The sequence below is a fragment of the Panulirus ornatus genome, chromosome 1 (assembly GCF_036320965.1).
Source record: "Panulirus ornatus isolate Po-2019 chromosome 1, ASM3632096v1, whole genome shotgun sequence".
NCBI lineage: Eukaryota > Metazoa > Arthropoda > Malacostraca > Decapoda > Palinuridae > Panulirus > Panulirus ornatus.
This window is the reverse complement of record NC_092224.1, coordinates 12,179,180-12,202,818: the sequence shown is the minus strand read 5'-3', so window position 1 is coordinate 12,202,818 and position 23,639 is coordinate 12,179,180. Positions and strand designations below refer to the sequence as shown.

General features: G+C 42.5%; 1 protein-coding gene across 7 annotated transcripts; it reads right to left on the bottom strand.

Moving 5' to 3' along the window:
- Positions 1-3,234: 3,234 nt before the first annotated feature.
- Jabba (jabba) lies at positions 3,235-23,069 on the bottom strand. 7 transcript variants are annotated; one of them, XM_071674789.1, is made up of 9 exons: positions 22,860-23,068; positions 16,873-16,999; positions 13,454-13,536; positions 9,148-9,295; positions 8,972-9,051; positions 8,747-8,872; positions 5,544-5,697; positions 5,195-5,298; positions 3,235-3,573 (listed from the first exon to the last, which is right to left on the bottom strand). In XM_071674789.1, the coding sequence occupies exons 1-9, from the start codon at positions 22,965-22,967 to the stop codon at positions 3,346-3,348; spliced, it is 1,158 nt and encodes a 385-aa protein (XP_071530890.1). In that variant the 5' UTR covers positions 22,968-23,068; the 3' UTR covers positions 3,235-3,345. The 7 variants fall into 7 exon arrangements, with proteins under 7 accessions (XP_071530890.1, XP_071530800.1, XP_071530984.1 ...); XM_071674699.1 differs by having other exon boundaries at positions 5,195-5,296; positions 5,545-5,697; positions 8,972-9,054; positions 22,860-23,067; XM_071674883.1 differs by having other exon boundaries at positions 5,195-5,293; positions 5,545-5,697; positions 8,972-9,054; positions 22,860-23,067.
- Between the last annotated feature and the right edge of the window lie 570 nt (positions 23,070-23,639).

Below are 23,639 nucleotides of genomic sequence, written 5' to 3'. Positions count from 1 at the left end.
ATAGTTTATGAGGAAGATTGGATTGGATTATGAGGTTTAGGCTTATAAGCCAAACACTGAAGCATCTAAGGCTATTCAGCGATCTCGATAGTTTACGATATTCTTAGAATTCATTTTAACTCGAACAAATGACCAATTCCAGTTGATAAAACAAGAAGGGAAGAACGAAAAGTACAGGAGGAAAATAGCTGTATTACATGTGTTGTGAGAGCTAAAGTTTGACCATGGTTAAACCCACGTACCAGGGCAAAGGAAAATCCCCGCTGCCATAGCTCAAGCCATCACTGCTCCACACAAACCCCACCACCGCGTTAAGGGCCATGTAGATCGGGAGGTTTATAAGTAATACACAAGCATTCCATCTTTGAGCCATGTGGGACGCTACAGGTAAAAAGACTGGAAGGTGGAAGTGGCCCCTTCGAAGCGTGCAGCCTGGCGACACTCAGCGGGGAAGTCTATATACCGTGAAATGAGACTTGTCCCCACTCTAATGTTAACGGCTTTATTGACAAATGTGTTATTGCTGACCAGGTGCAGAGTTTCGATAAATTCAGCGTGCGTGAGGACTCCAGAGGTCTTGCGGGTTGATGGCGAAAGAAATTAAATAGAAAAAAAATGTTTCCAGTTAATGTGGGACACAAAGCTGCTAGATTGTGGTGACAAGTGTGTGGGCGTGTGTAAAGTTATTATTGCTTTAACGCATTCACGGACACTAAAATGTACTAGATTTTATGGTTCAATATGGTTGGATAGAAGCTGTAAGAAGGACGTGTGAGTTTTTTTTTCTATGGTTATGTAACTCATGAACTTTCAGCTACTAGTAAGGGGGAAGTGAGAGTTAAGCGCTATCTTTAGGGACATTTGTAGAACTAGGCATGGAAGAACTTTAATACTCATAGCCTAAAATGAAGAAGGAAAATAGTAAACAGAGACGAGTGCCTTGGTGTGTTAGATTAAAACCATCCCCTCGGGTATTGAGGTCACATTCTCAATATGGTTAATTTTTTTCTAAAAAAAAGTCACCAAATAGGAAGATGCCCATGTGATGAACGAGAGATGGAGATGAGAGTACTTGCACAACGTATATACAACGTATGCACAACGTATATACACAACGTATAACGAGATTCCGTCAAAACGCAGTGCTAGAGCGTAGCTTAGCATACACACAAGATAGAGTTAGGAAGAACGTCGTCAATTGTTATGCGTTTAGCGAATGCCAGCTGCTTACGTGTGTGAGGCAGAAGGAAAAGACCAACCTGATACAAAGGAGTGGACCTTTAACAGCCACCAAAGTGCTGGTTTACTGCGTAATTTTCACTAACCTTCCTGATACGTAGGAGGATAGTACCATTTAATATACCTCCCTAATCGGTCGATGCGCATCTACGAAAAGAGAGAAGTGAATAACGTATATCATTAAGCTGTCGCCTTCAAACATACTCATCTCGAGGATATCTATCATGTAGTCCTTTAACGTCTACTTCGCTCCCAATTGTCCGGTTCTTATATTGGGTCTAAAGGCATGATTTAATCTAAAAAATTATCTATTTTACTTATGTTACCATGGTAATTCTCCTCCAACTGACGGTACTCAAACTCACTTCACAATCAGATGTAATTTTGTCCATATTTTGCTAAAACTGATTAGATATACGAACCGTTGCAGAAGATACAGTCTCTCATCACACACACAGCATGTCTGCTAAGTGTTGTGCTTTACGGCAAGGGAAATGCAAATACAGCGGGTCAGGTCAGTGTAATTGTGCATTATACCCAGCCACATCCTGCGATGTGTGTGTGTGTGTATCACCTTAGTGGAGAGACGAACAGTGCTGTTGTTGGTTCAGCCTTCTCGAGATAAACATGTATTATGTCTAAAGAGGATCTACATTTTTAACTTTCACAATCTTAGGCGTCTAGATTTCCAAATCAAATAACTGTCGAACTGCTTGAAGAGGACTCGATCTAGTACATTTTTGTATCAAGATAGCTAGCAAAACAAGGAAGCATAATACTCACCGAACACATGCCTCAAACTTCACCATCCCCAAGCAATCACGATAGATTCAAACAAAGCAAAATTTCACTCATGTTACCGATGCCATATTCATCATGAAAATTTTTTGTTTAGACTACATATACAGCTTTATATACGAACAAACTTTATATTCAGAAAACTATGAATCATGGTGTCATCCCCTCAGCTTCATGGAGTTTAAGTTACATCAAATTTGTCAGTTGCATCTGAACGACGGAGTCATCACCGTTATCTCAGTGTGGTGTGTTTACCTTATATATGCAAATATTAGATTCTGAAAATCTCTTACTGTAACCATTTCATAGTATATCCAACCCTTAATATTTCTTTCCCCGAACATGTCAATATGTCTGCTCTACCGGTGCACTGTGTTACAAACTTACATGACCGCAATCTTTATGATATTTATGTACGAAATAAAGACACTTTCAACAATACAAGGAAGTCGAGAGCTCTCTTGCCGACGAGCTCCTCTACAATGACAAAACGGAAGTTCAGTGAAAAAAACTAAAATAAAACATCCACTTCAGAGTTTTGGTTAGAGTGTAATAGACTGGAAAATAAACAGACAGCAGAGGGCAGTTTCGCAGCGCAGACATTAGTGGGAGGTAAAAGTAATGCGCTGGGAAAACCACCCATCAGCAACAACGTTGATCGTGAGCCTGGCAACGCAGTTATAGTTCATCCGATTATTCTCAGGCATATATATATATATATATATATATATATATATATATATATATATATATATATATATATATAAACTGATATTTCTCTCGTCTCTCCCCTGATGTAATTATTACACGAAAGTGCACTCGGGAACTTATCGTGTTTCATTTTCCCCGTACTTTTATATAACTACAAAAATTCAAACATCTTACTTGAAATCATACCAAGAAATTAGAATTTCTGCTTTATTCTTTTCCTCCCATGTTGGGGTGAAGTTAATTGGGAATCAGGTTATGTAATAAGTGTTAGACTAGAGTCTGAAGTATTGAACTTTCTTCAGTTTATCTTCACGTATTCTTTTTCTTCTTTGATGCAGCAGTTGCTCATAGTGTCACATGCAGCATTAAACAAGACCATGTCGACTTCTCTGATGATGCAGAGACTCACCAGTACTAGTGCCCAATCCTCTGCTAATACTGGGATATTTGCAAACTCGAGAAGTCTGGAGGGTTATCAAACCAAACTTTAAAAACTTTAAATTTATCATTGACCTCCTACAATTTACAAAATGCAACACAAAACACACAAATGAACCAAGAAAGTCAGGCAGGTTAACATGCTATGTGCAGTTTCCTTCAGTGCAGCTCTCCGGTGACGGAGTGACGGGTTCCTGGCTTTCTGTCACAATGATGGTCACCGGGGGGAATGGGCGCCTCTGCCACCTCACCGTCTACGGCATCCTCCGCTCCGTTAACCACGACTTTTATCTGCTGCTCCGAGAAGTCTTCGTCTGTGATGGGGGCTTCGCTCACCTCACAGTCCGTAGACCGATACTCCAAGGAGTCCGTTGACGTTTCTGAGGGCTGGTTAAGATTGGATATTACTAGACTATCAAAATGCCATAACAGGTATAACAAGGGGGGGTGGGGGGGGATGAGGAAATGATGACAACCAATGCCAGAGCTAATAGCCTGTCTGAAAAGCTAAGGATAGATCTGATTTCACTCGTAGCTTGTGGGCAAACGCTTTGCTTCGAAGGAGGTGAAAAACTGCTTCACCAAGATTGTTTACATATGGAATGATTTGCCTATTAGAGTGGGTGAAAGCAGTGCTATAAATATGTTTAGGCATAAACTTTGCAAACGTTTTGCTTTAAATCCACTGCTGACTTTTGCAGCTCTCTAGCTATACGAAGAATTTGTATTCGTCTATACTTGTATTCATTTTTTTCCAATTGTTGTTTCCGACATAATCATCGGACTCAGACCTGGTTACATTTAACGTTATTTGCGTCACTAAACTAGTTTTTCCATGGGATAAACAAGTATGGATAAGTAAGGCTAAGCAAGACGCCAGACCAACTTGAGCTGTGTTGTACAGTTTTGGGGCCGATATATGAAAACAAGGTTCTTAAATTCCTGTATGGTTTTGATTAGAGCTTTTATTTTCCCACGTCGACACAGTTGTCATACAGTTCATATATCAATCCAGAAAGAGTTGGTACATTTATGGAAAACGAACACCTCGAAACTATGACAAACCGAGTATGGCAGATTGCTATGGCCAAAAAAAAATATATATACTTTTCCGAAGGCGATTATGCATTTACTTTTCAAGTTTTGTTTTAGAAACATTCGAGGAGCGCAGGGGAGGATATCGATAACCTATACCTGTTATGACGGAGGATATCCCTGGCTCAACTGTGGCGGAGACGTGAGGGTTATTGGTCGACATTTCCACCTCTTACAACGAAAATACCTACCAGTACACACAGGTTTCACTGGGTAAAGATCGAGATACATGTACAAATTTTGAACATTACTGGTAAAAATCCTTGTAATTCTAGTAACGGTCTCCAGTACACTGTTGAATGAACGAGTATTCAAAAAGGACTTTAATTATGCAATTACAACGGGCATATTTTGAAAATTTGTAGTATAATAAAAGTCAAGATTCTGTACTTAAATAGATATTAGCCATGTGATATTCCGGTTTGTGCGTTTTTCGTTGTACGAGATGTTAACAAAATGAAGTTATGACAAATCCTATAACGTGTTTCAGGCGAGGATTAACGGATAGTCAGGTACAAAAAGTCATACACAGTCAAGCAACATAAGTGAGGGGTTTGCCCATGTGACTGTAGGGAGGGTCACGCTTGAGTGAAAGGAGGCGATACACTACTGTGTTGTCCATGGGCAAGAGCCCATGGACCACAGACATTCAAGGCAGAAATTTGCCGAAATCTTATGAAAGTCAGGAATATCTATTTCACACAAAGTCGAATATTAGAAATAAAGATGATCTGTTTTACCTAAATTGGTAATTCTTGACAATTCCTACTATCAAAATCAAGAGAAGACAGTGTCGTAGTTGCCATCAGTAACACAAACACGAATATTCACTTGAAATCTTCAACAAAACTATCAAGACTCTTACATCCTTAAGCTTAAGGACAGAATATGGTTACGAGACTACTCAACTTACCAAATACTCAGAGTCGTCCTCCGAGTGGTAGTCATCCAAGTCCCTCAGCAGGTCACGGCAGGTCATCTCTGGCTGGTCAGCCTTAGATCGCTTCCCTTTCTTCTGGAAGAAACGTGAAACTACCTTGAATGCAAACATTTTACTGAGGTGTTAAGAATCCGTTTAATCTCAGAATTTCAAATCCAGCTGTTGAAAAGACCACTTGATAACATGCGCAATAGTATTTTCCCCTTCTGCAAATCTTCATCCTTCCTTTGCTATAGGTTACTATGTAAAATGCCCACAATCCACACTTTCCCCCTCTGCTCTAGTACATAAATGCTCAGAGTTCCACAATGGCCTGTTCTTACCTCTGACGGTATGTTCTTGTGAGGAGAGTGAGGGAGGGCCTCTCTAACTTCTACATGCATTGTACTGCTGAGGCGCAGGGACGTGTCTGCACCCAGCCAGGACCACCCCGGCAACCGCACCCACCACCTGTGCCACTCGCCCTTTGCCGTCTTCTTGCGTGGTGTCCCCAGCATCAGATAATACACATGACCGGAAAAAAGTCAAAATATCAATCATTCAAAGTGAAAGATTAACATATTGCAAAGGCCCAGATGTTATGTACAGCCAGTAACTTATCTTAAAGTTTCCAGTACCAAGCTCACTACAGCAGGTCTCGTCTATCAGAGCAGACTACAGTATTCAGCTTTATCAACCGATATTTTCGGCTTCATTCAGAGGCATTTAAACTACATGAACAATAGTTTACCCCAGATCTTCGTCAGCTTCCATGTAACGAGTGATGTTTGAACTAGCAAATCCAAAACTTCACAAACTACATGTATTACTCCGTCACAGTCTCTGTTTTATACAGGATGTACACGACTACTGTCCCACACTCTCCTTACTATCCTACTCCCAAGCTGCTCAAGACCAAGCAATTATGTGACGTGGTAGCTCGCCCAGTACAGAGCTATCAAGATGATGTCAGGATCACGTAGGTAGCCAGACCTGGGGAAGCAAAGGTCGAAGTGATCTATAAAAGAGAAGATATCCAGTAGAGGAATGGAGGGAACGTTGGTCAAAGTTTGAGGCAGACCGGGGAAGCTGGCAAGTCAAATTACTAAATAGGCAGTTAGGGCCTACCCATGGATGAATTAACACTCCTTAAGACATGAATATAATCTTGTATAACGAGCATCCGTCAAGATTAGAATCTATGACATCTGGCAAAGGTCTAGTATTTCTGAGGCAAAGTTAGGCAATTCTGCTGGATGGAATTCAAAGTTGATACAACAAGCAACCGATACGTGTACTCTTGAATGGTTGAAGTATAGAACCATTCCAAGATGGTCAAAATACACAGAGCTTTATAGACGAATAGAAATATAGTTTGAAGCGAGATTTATAGTGAAAAATGGGAGTAGAGATAATGATGCGTTGAACATTTTGCTTACGTCTGTACTACTGAAATACTCTCAAAATTCAAGTTTAAGAATCTCGTGGAAAGACAAATCTGAATGGGGAGTTCGAGTCATCAGGTACGAGGAAACCGTGTTATTTGCTGAAGACTGAAGCTCGTTGTATGGGAGGTAAGAGAAACTACAGAACAATGAAGGATAATTACCTTTAACAAAGAAAAGTGAGGTTGTTGAAATGAAATGAACAGAACAGAGATATGGATACGAAAAAAACTGTGCGAAGAAAGCCTTAAAAATGGAGCTTTGACATCAAACCTCTGTGCCTCTCTGAAAAGCTTTCGTTGTAGCAAGGGTTAGCTAAAACGTAAGATCTCCCGATGCATATTTAAAGGATGATCAGGTTTTCGATACGAAGGAACTTATAGTCTTTAGGTAAATGCGAAACTGAAGACCAATTATGGCCGAGACTTAAAAACAAAGCTACTCAGAAAATAACGGAGGAATATGCAATCCAAAACACTATCGTATTTTTTTGAAGTAAGGATATTATAGTAATGGGCAGTGAAACAGAAAAAGAGGCATCTTGGAACAAGGTAGTATTGGTCGTCCAAGGTGATGAGAAAAGGGCTATCAAGGAAGATACAGCACTGTCAATGTGGGGGAGAGGTAGATCAACATTAGCCGCATGCGTCTTACTAGAGACCAGGCAGAACCTATCTCTATAAAGCAAGTCACACTACCCTTGCATCCATTATATACATAGGTACCTTGCCATCAGTCCAACTTTTCTTATATGTTGAAGCCTCCAGTCACGAACAAAAGTCCACATCAAGGCCGGGCCTTGAGTGAAATGTAGAGAGAATTATGATACTGAAAAAGAAATTCCAAGGGAAGGTATTTACGAATTTGAGGACGAGAAAGACCGGTCTTTTGAAATGTACCATGTCATAGTTTTTGGGAAAAAACATGAGAAGGTAGAGATTTCCAAAGCTTCGACGTGTAGCGAAAGAAGCAAGTATCAAAACGGCCCTCCCTCGAGTTGCCGATGACCACACAATCACGTGACGCAGCAGCTTGCCGAATATTGTGTGGTCTAGCTAGTGGTGGGGGCACAGCAGCAGCCAGCTTTTGGGAGCAAAAACCGAAGGAATACCTATACAAGAGGGAAAGTGAACCAACATTGAGCGTAGGGTAAGTAGGGTCAGGTTTAGAAGTCAGCCTGGGACAGCTGATAACTGATCGCTTTCGACAGATCTCTCAAGTAAACATACAGAGATAGATCCACCCTAAACGTGAGAGCAATACTCCATACAAGGGCGAATCAATGCCATGTATAATTGGAACAAGCGTTCAGAAGAGATGTAGTTTCGACATCTGAATGGAAAGCAAAGGGAGTGTTTTGCCAAACCTGATATGCCTGAATGGCCTCAGAACAAGAACTATTGAGCCATGGATTGGATGAAGAGGTAATCTGAGAGGAAGAGGGTAGAAATTCTTCCATTCCAGCAAGAATAACCTCTTATGCGTTTGGCGGAGGCTGAGGCATCACCACATAAGAGACAGCAATTTATCCAAGGAAAGTAAGAAGTTACGCATTGTTCCAGTCAGTCCTGTAGAGATGCTAGTACTTCGCTTAGAAGGGGCTGCCGGAGGGCGAAGTACCGGTAGAATAGATACATTTATGAGTGTCATCAGATGAACCAACTGGGGTCGAGATTGTATATTTACAGCGGGATGGACTAAATGTGAAAAACAAATCCATAATATTAGGACACTGGTCACAGGTCAGGTATATGGGTAAGGCGGTAGATAATTTGCTCTATATCACCGAGAATGGAGAATGCGAGGGCTTCGATCAATTCACCATTATTACTTTAGGTTAACATTTCAGTCAGCAAGAAAATACTTTCAAAGATCACAAAGGAAATTTTCATCTTACCTACGTACTCCTACAAACACGGTTTATGTAACAACGGATCAACATTTCAACTTCACCTTGTTTGCTTACATCTTCCAATTTTGTATATCGAGAATACATTGATCATTTGATGATGATCACTTGTATATTCTGGGCTGTCTGTTATGATGGACAGCTTAGAATATTTTCCTGCTGGATAAATCCGTCTAGATTATCATGGCTCACCCGTGTCAGGCTGGCTGCTGCCCTCACCTTGCGGAGGCGCTTGGTGTGCTCCTTCGCGACACTGACTCTCATCCCCGAGTGACGCCAGGCCCGCAGTGCACGTCGCCAATTCCGCAAGCATCGTCCCTAAGGATTCAATATCTTGTTATGACTGCTCGATGGTGTATCTCATTAATTTCAGTCTGTGGCAGTTCTTATGATTTATATAAGTAATGCAGTACTCACGGCAGAGATGAGGAGAGGAAGGAAGGACGAGGAATACACCCGCTTCAAAGGTTTCGGCAACACTCGCGCCACAACCCCATCTTCTGTTCCAGAGCAATAGTGTTACTCTTCGAACGTTATGATAAACTGGGTTATCTAGTTCCATAGAGAGTATAAAGTTCACGGGATGGACTGACCTGGAAGTGAAGTGGCACACGCTCGCTCTGCAGTGACCATCACTGCTTCAGCGGCGCGGCATGTTATTTGACTGAAGTGCAGGGAAGCGACCCGACTGCTGCCCAGCTGTACACGCTGATACACCAACACAGATAACTTCTCTAGTACCTGTGAAGTAAACGATGTGATTATTTTGCATAAAATAATATCCTCCAAATGCAACATGTATACTTTCAAGATATGATCAGTAAAGATAAATTCACATTACCTACTCAGCAAGCAACACACTTGGAAATGGAGTCAAAGACGCTCCAACATCAGCTCTATATTTTGAAACGAAATCTATCATTCAGACTGTCATTCATCTACTTTAAAGACCCAGAAATAGACTTATTCCAAGAGAATGGAGGGCACTGCAGGATGGCAGAAGAGAAGCTGCATTAAAGTTCAATTCTTAATTCTGCTTCACATGAGGAAGTAGCTCTGGATATTCTTTAAGAGCAAGGAATAAAGCGAACACTAAGTATGGAGGATTTTTTTTTACAAACCATTTTCAATTGTTAATGTTGGTGCTGAGGCTAACTACTCCAGGTATTTACACGTTGACAAAGAAGGAAGAGGGTGTTAGAGCTGTGAAAGTCAAGAAGACAATAGATCGGACTGCAGAGAGCAAAGGCATAAGAAAAATGAGAAATAGGCAGTACAAAAGGTGGTTGGGCACCTTATCTTACCCATATGGACTGCACTACAGTCCAATCCCCGGCACCGCTCACCATCCATTGCGGCCTGACGGACAGGAATAACAGGATATCCCGTCTAGACGCCTACTCCCCCGCTACGGCAAACCGCCATCGGGAACTGGTATCCTCCATGAAAGCCTTTTTTTTTGGGGGGGTGGGGGGGACGAACAGCCAACCATCACCCACGAGCGAACAAGGGGGCCCCACCCATGCCAACACCAGATGTTGTGAGGCTGGCAGCAGATTGCTAACTTGTGCTCTTGGAGCACATCCTGTAAAGGGTATGGGTTCAAGTTAGGGCTTTCACGGAGCACACCTCTAGGTCCCGGTAGGAAAGCCCTAACCCTCAGAGCACTCTTACTCTTGACACCATACACCTCGCCAGTTCATTGTGGCTGATGCTACGCGCACGGCGTCTTTACCGGTTGAGTCCCGTACGCCCTGAGGGACTTACGGGGTGCCGTAATAGCTGCACTTATACAAGATAGTGTGCAGATGAGAGCACGAAGCTAACTCCGGAGACTTGGGTGTGCAATGCAAGTCTCCAACTCTCTGGAAGCCACGATGTCCGGAAGGACCCTGCAACAGGAATACGAGGTTCGCAGATCACCTCGTACCACCTTTGCCTCAACCGTCCGGCTAAAAAGTCGATGCTGTCGTGCCTTTTTACCCGACCCCCATGGGTACGTGGGCATACATGGGCGATATGCCCAATCGTACCGGGCTTGAGAGAAGTGTCACAGAGGCCGGAGATATCTGGTCAGCCTCTTTTAGCCCTGGAGGGGGTGGGGGAATGTTCCCGACATCACTTGAATGGCCTTAACAGTCACTGCCCGCGAGGAGTCGGGTCCCACTGGTGACCCATCTGCTCACCTGTGGTACAGCAGCAGATCGAGCGAGTTCCGACCCATCACAGGCACTGACTAGGTTAGCCTTCCATGCGCGAGATAGTTCGGTCATATTGCTCGCCTGTCGACCAGCAATGCATGCAGGGCCCGACCAACTCCGCAACAGTCAGACGAGGTGAGCGATTTTTCCAATCTAGCTTGTTCATTTAGCCGGACGGTCGAGACAAAAATCAAACTCCCAAAGCAGCATCCCCTGCCGCAGATTAGAAGAAAGCGCAGGGTGCGTCACGAGGCAGTCGAAGCCTGTGGCGGACCGCCACTCACCTGCCTGTCCATGCGCGCGAGCTGCTTCTTGTATACCTCCCCCAGCATCAAGCGATGCACTACTTTGGCTACGAGGTGGTCAACGACGATTGCAATCCTCTTCTGCGGTTTTAGAGGGGCCCTGGTGATGTTGGCTAGCTCCTCATCTAGCAGTGAGCCGTAGGATACCCGCCTTGCCCCTGCCCCGATGAGAACACCAAGGCAAGACTTATAATAGTCTTCAGCGTCCATGGAGCCGATAGCGCTGCCCAAGACTTGGAACGTCCTGTTTTTTGTTGACGTAACTAGTCTTGCGTTTGATCCCCATGCTGAGGGACCTACACTTTCCCGGGTTCACCCGAAGGTCACCCCTCGCCAGTGTATCTCCCATTATGTTTATTGCCTTCTGCAAACCGCCCGCGCCACTAGAACCATGTCATCGGCGAAGACTATCACTGATACCTTTTGGTCGCCAAATCTGATCCCCACACCTGATTCCTAAACCCTTTTAACCCCTTCGTAAATCAAGGTTAAAAAGAATGGGTGACGGGGTCGCCTTGTCTGACCCCGCGAGTCATTGTTATTTTTTCAGACTTCTCGCTGCTGCCTTCAATATGGGTGAAGGCTTGGTTGTTCGTCGACATAATGTATACCCTGACGGGGGCAGGATTGCCCTTCCGCGACATGGCCCGCTCGACAGTGTTATGATTAACACTATCGTATGCTTTGGCCATGTCGAGGAATGCCAGGTGCACAGCGTGGGACTGTACCTGAGTACGACTAATGATGGCGTCCAAGATCGTGAGGTTCTCGGGGCATCCGTCCACAGGGACGAATGCCTTTTGAGCTCCATCGATCTGGATAAGGCTCGAGATGCGGCTGCTAGGGATCTTATGTACGAGTCGGACCACAGCACATGAAACTGTGATTGGTTTGTGGTCCTTGGGCCATGTTGGATTTGGTACCTCATATCAGTACCGTCCTGTTCGCCTCGAGTGGTTCAGGCAGTGTATATGTGGCTATCCACATATTAAACATCTTGCAGAGCACCCACGGAGAAATAGACTTCAGGAGTCCTGTCTGCATTACGTCGGAACAGAGGGCTGATTTTTAGTGGCCTCGAGGTGGTGTGCTACTTCTCCCACAGTTAGAACCTCTGCTAAACCTAAAGGTATAGAGGGTTTCCGGCCCAACCGCAGTTGGCGGTATCTCCCATTCGCCTTTAAGGACCTGTCCGGCGGCCAGCAACAAGCTGGCAAAGGTGGTCTCACACTGGCCAAGTGGGAGAGCGGTCATCAGCCGCTCCCCCTTGGTTTCTGCTGGCATCCGACACACCAACAATGGCTGGTATGCCGTCCCCTAAGGACTTCTTATGCGTAACTGGTGCCATGGAACGAAAACCCGTGAAAAGGGTAGACGTCCCGGAAGGTTTTACACGGTACTGCCGCCCGTAGGTAGCCGAGGACCGCGGTCTGGTGATGGAGGCTGCCGCTGCGTATCGGTCTTTGGACTACCCTTTGGCAGTTGTCCAGCCAAACCAGTAAGGAAGCTTAGGCAACCTTGACTCTCAGCTGTTAAGTGGCTTATATGGTTTCAGGAGTCGCTGTCACACTGCTACAGAGTAGGCTTTCGCAAGCAGTGTGATGGTCTTTGTGCCAGGTCATGGTAATGATTACTTGCGATAACACAGAGGTTTATAAAGAAGCATGGAATATCTCATCTATATAGACTACAAGATTCCCACATGGTGGGATTACCACATCTGCCTCAATGTGGATTTTTTCATGTAGAGGAATAAGCCACAGTAGCCTCAACCCACAGTAAGCCTCAGAGGTTTGGCATCTCTTGTGGCCGCACCAGCTAAAGCCTCCATCTTGTTTACTGGGAGGTATGAGCGACTCAAAACAAGTCAGAGATCACATCCGTTCAACATCAACGGGTGGAATGCTTTCAGTCCTCAAAACCACTTCAGTTAGCGTATATGGCTGGTTATATTGACACTGGCTTGGAGTACTGGTGGTCATACTTCAGCAGTGGGTCTGACACTTGCGCAGATTTAGCCTCTCCAATATTTGAAGAACCAAGATAATGTTCAACCTTAGCAGAGTAGCAAGGCAGTGTATCCCAAGACAAAATTCAGTGTTTTCTGTACTTGTGTTTATATGATGTTGTAAAGCTTTTTTTTTAGAGCAACTTATTCTAAATACTTTTGGTAAATTTCGCAAATTTGAAACGCCTCTTAATTGCTTTATTCAACTTGCAAAAGATACGTAAGTAAAACTCTTTTTACCCTATCTTTATCTCATTCTTTTTTTATCCTAAGTTCGAAGTCTGAAAAAATTTCACTTCTCGTCTTGACGTGCAGCAGTTCAAAGATATCACTGGGTCTATACCAAGCGAAGGATACAAGACTACAACGTAAGGGTTTTACTTGCCTCGTGTGTGGGTTTATTGATGATGGGGTAGGAGCTCCTCAAGCTGTCCACAGCCTTCAATCCTAATTCCTCCACTTTCTTTACTGCAAGAAATGTAGACTGATATAGACTACATTCACACACCTTATATATATATATATATATATATATATATATATATATATATATATATATATATATATATATATATTTTATCCCTGGGGATAGGGGATTAAGAATACTTTCCACTTATTCCCTGTGTGTCGTAGAAGGCGACTAAAAGGGGCTGGAAATCCTCCCCTCTCGTTTTTTTTTTTTCCTAAAGAAGGAAAAGAGGGGGGGGGGGGGGAGGTGAGGATATTCCAAAAAAAGGCCCAGTCCTCTGCTCCTAACGCTACCTCGCTAACGCGGGAAATGGCGAATAGTTTAAAAGAATATATTTTTTTTTTCTTTTTTTCTCCAAAAGAAGGAACAGAGAAGAGGTCCAGGTGAGGATATTCCCTCAAAGGCCCAGTCCTCTGTTCTTAACGCTACCTCGCTATCGCGGGAAATAGCGAATAGTATGAAAAAAAAAAAAAAAATATATATATATATATATATATATATATATATATATATATATATATATATATATATATATAATTTATCATACTTCTTACCTGTCTCCCGCGTTAGCGAGGTAGCGCAAGGAAACAGACGAGAATTCGAATGACTCAACCCACCCACATACACATGTATATACATACACGTCCACACATGCACATATACATAACTATACATTTCAACGTATACATGTATATACATACAGAAATATATATATATATATATATATATATATATATATATATATATATATATATATATACACACAAATCATACTTGCTGCCTTTATTCATTTCCGTCGCCACCCCGCCACACATGAAATGACAACCCCCTCCCCCCGCACGCGACCGAGGAAGCAATAGGAAAAGACAACAAAGGCCACATTCGTTCACACTCAGTCTCTAGCTGTCATGTATAATGCACCGAAACCACAGCTCCCTTTCCACATCCGGGCCCCACAAAACTTTCCATGATTTACCTCAGACGCTTCACATCCCCTAGTTCAATCCAATGACAGCACGTCGACCCCGGTATACCACATCATTCCAATTCACTATTCTTTGTACGCCTTTCACCCTCCTGCTAAGGAAGCGCTACTCCTAAAGCAGTTGTGGTAGTGTGTGATAGAGTGTAAGGAAGTACATTATAAGGCTGATTTGGGTAAAACAAAGTGGATGGAGAGAGAGGAGTGATTGTTGGTGCTTATGCACCTCGTCATGAGAAGATCATAGAGAATTCTTTTGGGAGCAGCTGAGCGAGTGTCACCAGTTTTGGTGCACAAGACAGGGTATTAGTAAAGGGCGATCTAAATGCGAAGGCAAGTAATGTAGCAGTTGAGGGTATAACTAATGCGCATGCGGTAATTAGTCTTATGAATGGAAATGAAGAGCTTGCGAGTTGTGTTGAAAAAAAGTCTGATGATTGGGAATACCTGGCTTAAAGAGATATACACAAATATACATGTGCGAGCAGGGGAGAAGGTCAACGGGCATTATTAGATTACATAATAATTGATAGGCGAGTAAAGGTGAAACCCTTGGATGTTTATGTGCTCAGAAGCAACTGGTGGGACGTCTCATCATTTTCATGAAGATCTGTAGAGGTTTTCGAAAAAGAGGAGACTGTCAGAAGGAGTGGTAAGTGAGCATGGAAGCAAGACCTTTGTGAAGAAATACCTGGACAGATAGAGTGTAGAATGGCAAAAGGTGAGAGCAAATGAAGTGAGGGAGGAATGGAATTTATTTTGGGGAGCAGTGATGACATACGTAAGAGATGCATGTGGGATGAGAAACGTAAGCAGATGAGAAAGGGTAACGAGTGGTAGGATAAAGTAGTAAAACTGCGAATGAATAAAAAAAAAAAAGATGAGCAAGAGAAAGCGTCAGGAGGTAAAGAGAAAGGTGCAGGGGTTGAAAAAGAGGGCAAATGAGGTTCGGGGTTATAGTGTTCATTGAAATTTAGTTAAATGAAAATATGCTTTGGAAGGAGGTAAACAATATACGAATGACAAAAATAGGAAAATTGGTGGAGGCAAAAAGGGGCAGTGATAACAGGTTTGGTGAAGAGAGAAGAGGTTGTGAAGCCTTGTGGAAGATGAAATCCGGCTTTGCAGTTGAATTTGTTAAGGGGTGACGTGTCCACTGGTTAGCAGTGGATCATGAAGTGCCTGAGGATTGGTTAAATGCATGTAGTACCATTGTATAAAAGCAAAGGAGCGTGTTCAAAAATGGAGGCTTAAGTTTGTTTATCATACCTGGAAAATTGTATGGGATGGTATCAACTGAGAGGGTGAACGCATGTTCAGAGCATCAGATTAGAGGAGCAGTGTGGTTCTAGAAGTGGTGGAAGATGTGTGGTTCAGTGTCCGATTTCAAGAATGTGCGAGAAATACTTAGAGAAAAAACATCTGTATGTGGCATTTATGGATCAGGAGAAGGCACATTAAAGGGTTGAGAGATATACTTTGTGGGAGGCCTTAGAAATATATGGTGTGGGTGGTAAGCTGCGAGAAGCAGTGAAGTTTTTTTTATGGAAGTGTAAGGCGCGTGTACGAGTAGTAAGAGAGGAGAATGATCGGTTCCCAGTGAAGATCGTTCTGCGGCAGGGGTGTGTGATATCACCATGGTTTAATGTGTTTACGGATGGGGTGGTTAGGGGAGAAAGTGCAAGAAATTTGGAAAGAGGGACAAGTATGCAGTCTGTTAGGGATGAGAGGGCCTGGGAAGAGAGTCAGTTCGCCAATGATACGAAATATCACGAAAGCGCTCGAATCTTTTAGTTTCATTCTCCTTGTGGTTACCAGCATATTTGTAAACCACGTGCTCAGAGATTTAACATATATATAACCACGGTTTCCCTCGTCAGCAAGGTAGCGCAAGGAAACAGATGAAGAATGACCCAAACACTCATACACATATATACATAAATGCCCATACATGCGCGCACACATCAGTGTATCCATACATATACAACACATACATATATACACATGTATATAGCCATACTTGCTGCCTCCATCCATTCCCGTCGCTACACCGCCAAACAGTCCCCCCACCCAACAGCGAGGTAGCGCCACGAAAAGAAAAAAAAAGTCACATTCGCTCAGTCTGTATCATGTGTAATGCACTGAAAGCACTTATCCCTTTCCACATCCAGGCCCCACAGACCTTTCCATGCTTTACCCCAGGTTTAGACTATTGACAGCACGTCGACCCCGGTATATATATATATATATATATATATATATATATATATATATATATATATATATATATATAAAATCCTTCTGTTCTATTATTTTAAAAAAATATGTACTAATGATGAGAGGGATGGCTGACCTGACGTCCTAACAACCTTGTATTCTTCAGCTCGGCGGGTAATGGTGCAGGTTGTGGCGACGGCAGCAGCGGTCAGCCGGCCGTACAGGGGCACCACACGACACAGCAGCCCGTGGGTAGCGCCGACCTAGGAAGGGCAGGACACTGCTATCAGGATCATCTAATGAAGCAAGCAATTTTGATCTTTAGTGTGGACATCAGTCACGCAGTGTTGGTGCCTCATAGCTGGCCACAGACTATACAGCTATGGGCTAAACATACAAATCATTAATAGGTACCATTATTCCACTTGTTTTATTCAGGAGCTGATGTTATTTCTCCCTCTCATGTCCAAGTAAACACACACTTTTTTGTTCCTCTTTGTACTTACTCTGCTGCATTTTCAAATCCTCTAGTTTGTATCCACATGGAATCCTTTTAAGAAAGCATATCTCAAGCTTTTTCTTCTTTCGCCCGGTAAACCTCGCAGCAAAGTACATATGAAAAATTCACGGAGGACCATTTCCATAATTGCTGTTGCTATTCTGATTTTATTTCCCCGATCCTTTGCATTTTTTTTTGAAAATATAAGGATTTACTAGCAAGATGGCTCGACAATTTGGAATAAGATAATTAATGAAGTGCTGAAAAATCTACGGTTCCAGTGCATCTTGAACATGTGGGCATCAGTGACTACTGCATCATAATTTTCCAAGGCTCCTTGTTCATCATTCCATCGCAAGTTTGAATACCTATATGAATTTACCAATTACGTATACCACGCCAGGCTTTAAAATGGGAGGGGGTAGATCACAATGTATGAAGAAGATAGCATGGTAAAAAAAAAAAAGCTTAGAGGTTGCACGTAAAAGTAAAAATACAGTGTGTACGGCTGGACAGGGTCTACGAGTCATCGTACAAATCTTTTAACTGATCATTAACATAGGACAGACTTATCGAAGTCAAATTTTCAAACGCGATCAAAAACCTGACCACTGAAAGGCAAACATAACTTTGTGCCACAACGACTACACAGCACACCTCGCGCTCCATAGCCATCCACAGAGCATTCCACACCAACACCCGCAACGTCAGAGAAAAGATACTTAACCATCAACAGAGATTAGGTCTGCCAATAATTCAGTCGACAGCAAAGTTAGCCACTCGCATAGTCTCCACTTCCTGAATCCTGAAGCTTTGCAATGGATTTCTGAAGGGAATAGTTCAACCTAATTTTCTTCAGTCATTTCCTGCCTAATCTCCCACCACTACCTACAGACCTATGTTAAATTTCTTATTCAGGAGACTTCAGCCACAACATAGTTACCTGATGTTTCCCGGCAACAATTACTACGGAACTTTACATCACAATTAGAACAGCGGCTCACCCAAAACAATGCCCACGTCAGCACACAGTTCTACAGTCACCTTCTTAACCCCTGCTAGATAAGAATCCAACACTCCTGTCATCTTTCGAGAAATCCTCAACCATACAGTACTGGGTATAGTACACGGCACGACACACTCCCCAGATCACAAACTAACACAAAAGTACTAACATAAATCACCTCAAAATGCATACCACTATCACATTTGGAAAAACGAACAATCCACCTATTCTAAACAAGTCTTCACGAGCCTGGTCATTCACCATCAAAATCAAACAGAGCTACAAACCAAACATTCAATATCATTAGCTGCTTTGTAACCTAAATATTCAACATCTGCGCAACCAATCAGAGTTACTGCCACATACCGCCAACAATTCCACCTCATTATGCCTAAAACACGATTTGCAACAATCGTAGACCCTTTCCATCATCCATTCTAAATGTAACCAATATAGCAAGCATAAAGAATCGCTACCTCGCTTCATACTTAACGTATACTGTACTCGTATGCGCACCTCCACTACAAACATCAAAAATGCACACAAATGACCTGATAAGCGATAGACAACCTCAGTCTCAGGTCAGACTTCAAAATCACCACGAATATACACTCATCTAAATTTCAACTTGCAAAGTATTTTTCTCCCGTCTATATCCTGGACACCAATCATTAGTCCAGCACTATGAAAACCAATTCGACATACTAGACCCCTTATCAGTATCAGTCAAGGCGGCACAGAAGCAGGTCGCGTGACCCAGCCATCGTGTGTCCCTCATGTTATAGTTTTAGGAACCAGCTCGGACACAGTTTGTGTTGCATCATACCAGCGTCAGTAACAACCAAAGTTGTTTGTTTTAGACACCCGTAATACAAAGTCACAGGGTTTGTTTTACTGTTCTTAACGTTTGAAATCACTAGGGTTCATGACGGTCATGTCAGTGAACAAAGGCAGATATAGTCACATATCGGAGATGGTGAGACTGCTAGCCTGTCAGCAGTAAATCATTAAGAAACTGTGGAAGTAAAGAGTACCAAGGCTACTCCTGACAGACCCATCTTATATACCGAAACTGACTCTGTTCGACAACCCTAACCGCGTTCAGAAATACTAATGGATGTTCGCAGTTAGTACAGCAAATATAGACGGCGCCATAGCAGCAAAATGGGATGAAGATAACAGTCTTCGCCACCAACTTCCAAAATTTAATTCAGTTTCTACCTGGCAACGAATATGGTGGCATCAAGATACAAGACTCATCAGCAAAGTAGCCACACTAGGAATGCATTGTGATCCTTAACGGTCAACGAGGTCGTGAGTCTCCTCTCTAACTACGGCTGTCTGACTCCATGTTGGTTGTGGCACAGTGGGTCGGCCCTCCTGACATCTTATCACGCACTGGACTCAGATACAGTAAACTACAGAAAATGTCAAATTATCTTTGAATGATCAACTGGATATGTAAAACATTCTACAAAATCTCATTTTAGAATATCAAATTTATTCTTATACCGCATTGCTGCCCGCTTTCGTCCCTCTTGTCAATTTGTTCTGGAACCGAAACTTTTTCATTCTCCTGCGTAAATACGGATACGAAGTGATTCTTAAAAGCTTCAAACATTTCTATCTATCACCTAATCTACCAGAATGCGATTTGATAGATCCAATTTTCTCCCTAACCTTCGTTCTGTATATTTGCAAATTCCCATGGCGTTCTTTCTTCGTTAGCCGTCTCAATTTCGTGATTTCTCTAAGCTTTTATAAACTGATTTTATCATTCTTAATTTCCTCAAGATGGTCGGCGGAGATATATCTGTTCGATTTTGTGTATTGGAGATCAGATGAATTATCTTGCATAGTTTTCCCTAGTTTTTCAACCACACGTTTTCTCTGGTGATAAGCGTTCCAATAATCCAATGTATAGTAAACTACAGGCAAAGTCACATTGTCTCCTTTGATTCACTGTATATATAATAAAACATTTTCTAAAATCTCATCTTGAAATTTCAAGAACGGAAAATATTCGAGAGGTTTTTCTTGTGCGACCATGAGAGATGCTGGGATATGTAATGCTTAAATAGGTAAAATTTCTCCCCGATCTTGTTTTAGTGACGCCAATCCACCGAACTTCACCTTGTTTTCTGTGGCTCGTAACAAACTTCAGTGGTTAAGAATTCATTGTAATTATGGAGAACCACCAAGTGAAGTTTCATAGATATCACACTGCAGTGCTCGTCATACACAAGATTTCAAACGAAGTTAAATGCTACGTAAACTATAATGGTACTTTCCTACAGAATTAATCGCAGGGAAGGTATCGGGCCCTGTCTCCATACCACCACAATCTTCACAACTCCCCTGCTGCTGTATGTAGCGAGGAACTTCCCACCAAAAACTGTTGAACTACCAACCTACTTATATGGTGCAACAGCTGCAACCATAAGACGAAACTTCAACAATATTGCAACAGCATAAAACATCGTACAAGATATTCTTGCAAACAGACATTCAGTAGATACATCTATCATCCCCCAAATTCAAATGATTATTAGTCATTTCAATCTATAATTACCCGAAAAACAATTTCTATGAAAGTCCTGATATTAGCTAAGTTCTCTATATAAAGTTTCCTGCAGCCCAGAGTTGCGCTTCTTCCAGCATTAGGGAAATGTGGACTGCTTTAGAGGGAGAAGTTCCTTGACATTATTCAACGATACAGCATAGCTGAAGGCTACTTAGAGACCGGCAACATACACAATATAAATATACATTCTCGTACTTGACTGCAGCATCCCTCGTTAGCGAGATCGCGTCAAGAATAGACGATGACAGGAGGCCATAGAAAACGAAGCGTTTATGCTATCAAACGTAAAACATGTAATAGTATACACATTGGCCAAGCAGGCAACACAGAAGCCGAAGCATTTTCTTAAAACAGATCGTCGGTAGGCAGAGGTGGCCACAGTAATGTTATTGCTAATGATTCTCGTGCAAATGATCACCATGGAGACCTTAGCAACCAACACACATTGTGCTCTAATTTAGAAATCCTTATATCTAACACCACATTTTCCTAATGCTATTATCTGAAGTCTTTTTAAGATTAAGACAGAAAGGTGTGATAGGCGAATTGGATATTCTCATGCAACAATTTCTAGTGTTGAAACATGTATATCAAATTTCGATACCCTTAAGAGTTAGGTTTTGTTCAGGTAAGGTAGAGTTAGGTATGGCAACCGGAGCAGAGTTTCATAGGAATTAAATCTATCAAAACGTAACTACACAACGTCATAGTATCTAATATAATCATTGGATTTAGCTCTGCTAACGTATGTGTATTCGATCTGTTGATTACATATATTTATTCCATACCAATAATACATTTGTATTATCTTAGCCGCGATGTTTCGTACAGTATCACCTTATCTAAAGGATTCAACATCTATTGAAAGAACGTCAATTTTTCGAGCATTCAACGATGGTGATGTGCGAACAAACTACAGTACCCAAACATGACTACAAAAGAGGATAGGACTTCGGTATATAATAAGCTTTTATATTGCAACAAAGGAGACTTAAGCTAATGTATGCATGTGTTTGCACGCTTACGTCCTGCTCCAGGAATGCCATACATAGGTCATAAAGTGTAGTGACGAGGGCTGTGCGTACGCTTGTCTGGAAAGTGCAGGCAAGCCAACTGAACAGTAACTGTCCGGTCACCCTTCAGGCGAGCGATGCCACTACCACAATGACGACACCGAAAGTTCGGTGTCGTCATTGTGGTAGGTGTAACGCAGGCATGAAGAGTCATGGAATATGTTGCATAAGAGTTTGATGATGTCTTGGGCATGGAGAGGAAAACGCGGATCGTTTTTAGTTAGGAACTATAGTTACAGATTTATGTATGTCTGATGAAGTGATTAACACCTGAACAAATCAGGTAAATGTCTACTGTACCATGTTAAGAAATTTCCATCGATTCATAATACGTGAATGTGGATGATTGACTTCACATTCTCCCTGATAAAAATAGTTATTGCCATAGGACACGAATAAATGCACAAATTTCAACTATAACGTATGCACATTATAGTATGTTGTGCACAAGTTACCTCTACACAAGAAGAAATATTGTTTAAGACCACGTTAGTCACTCCCCCTTTAAAAAATTTAGGTTTGGGAGTTTATTGAGTACATATACCTCAGTATTAACAGTGCTGATGGACAGAGTTTAGAAAGGCTTTAAAAAAAAAGAAAGAAAAAAAACGCACTATCATAACTAATTCTTTACATTGGACGCGGAGTGTTGGACTACCCATAAATTAGTGAATACGGTATAGCTCATACGCTCGTTTTACTTTATCTCGATCACAAAAGTTAATAAACCGAACAAAACATTGTTACATTATTGCCGAGGGTGTAAGACAGTTTTAACGAACTCATCGGCAAGAATTCAACATTGTTCGCCCCAAATCGCCACGTCCTAAACGTAACAAGTTGTTAACTATTACCTCCCTCCAAATCACCTGATGGAGGAGCGACATGTAACCAAGATGTGGTTCATTCACTGCTTCATACCTTCAACTCACCTCCACTTTGGGATTCGAGAACTATTTACCTTTCCCGCGGCAGACGCAACAATTGGCAGGGTAGCGACTTCCTCCAGCAGTGTCCTCAAGGGTGGCGACTGTGGGATGGTCGTGGGTAAGATGGGTTCATCCGCCATTGTTACACACTGCCACTGACCGGCTCCAGCACCACCGCCTCCCAACACTGACTACTGCTCAGTGACGTCTACTTGTCCTCCGTCAGCCGATTCCTTAGTGAGCGTCCGCCGTCATAAGCGACATCTATCGGCTGCTTCCCACTGACAGTCCAACCAATCGTGGGCCTCCGTTCGGTAATGGCTAATAGGTGATAACGACCGAGCTGATACTCTGAAGTAATACAAATGGTTATGTTATCCATAATTCGCCCAATTGAAGTTTTACTTTGAGAAGTTGTAAATTCGATATTGCCCAAGCATTACGAAAGTCGGCCTCCCCGCGTCATGCACCGGGCCTCCTCCCAGTTGGCCATTGGCAGACCTTGCCTAAATGGCGTCCTGTGGTGGTTCGCAATATCTTATCTTACTGTGTCAGTCTTTACACCACACTTTGATCCAACTCCCTGTACCATGTAGGAATGGTGAAACAAAGACGCTTGTGAAGACGTGACACTGAGTTTATCCACAAACAAACAAGATACACAAGTAAGATTAAGTGAGACGCAAGGGACGCGTAGCGACTGCCCGAGAACTTATCGCTTCTGCCGACAGAGCGTACGAGACTTGTGCAAACAAGAAGGAGACGAGAATGATACATTACGTTATCAGCATTACATGTAGGGATACATGAGA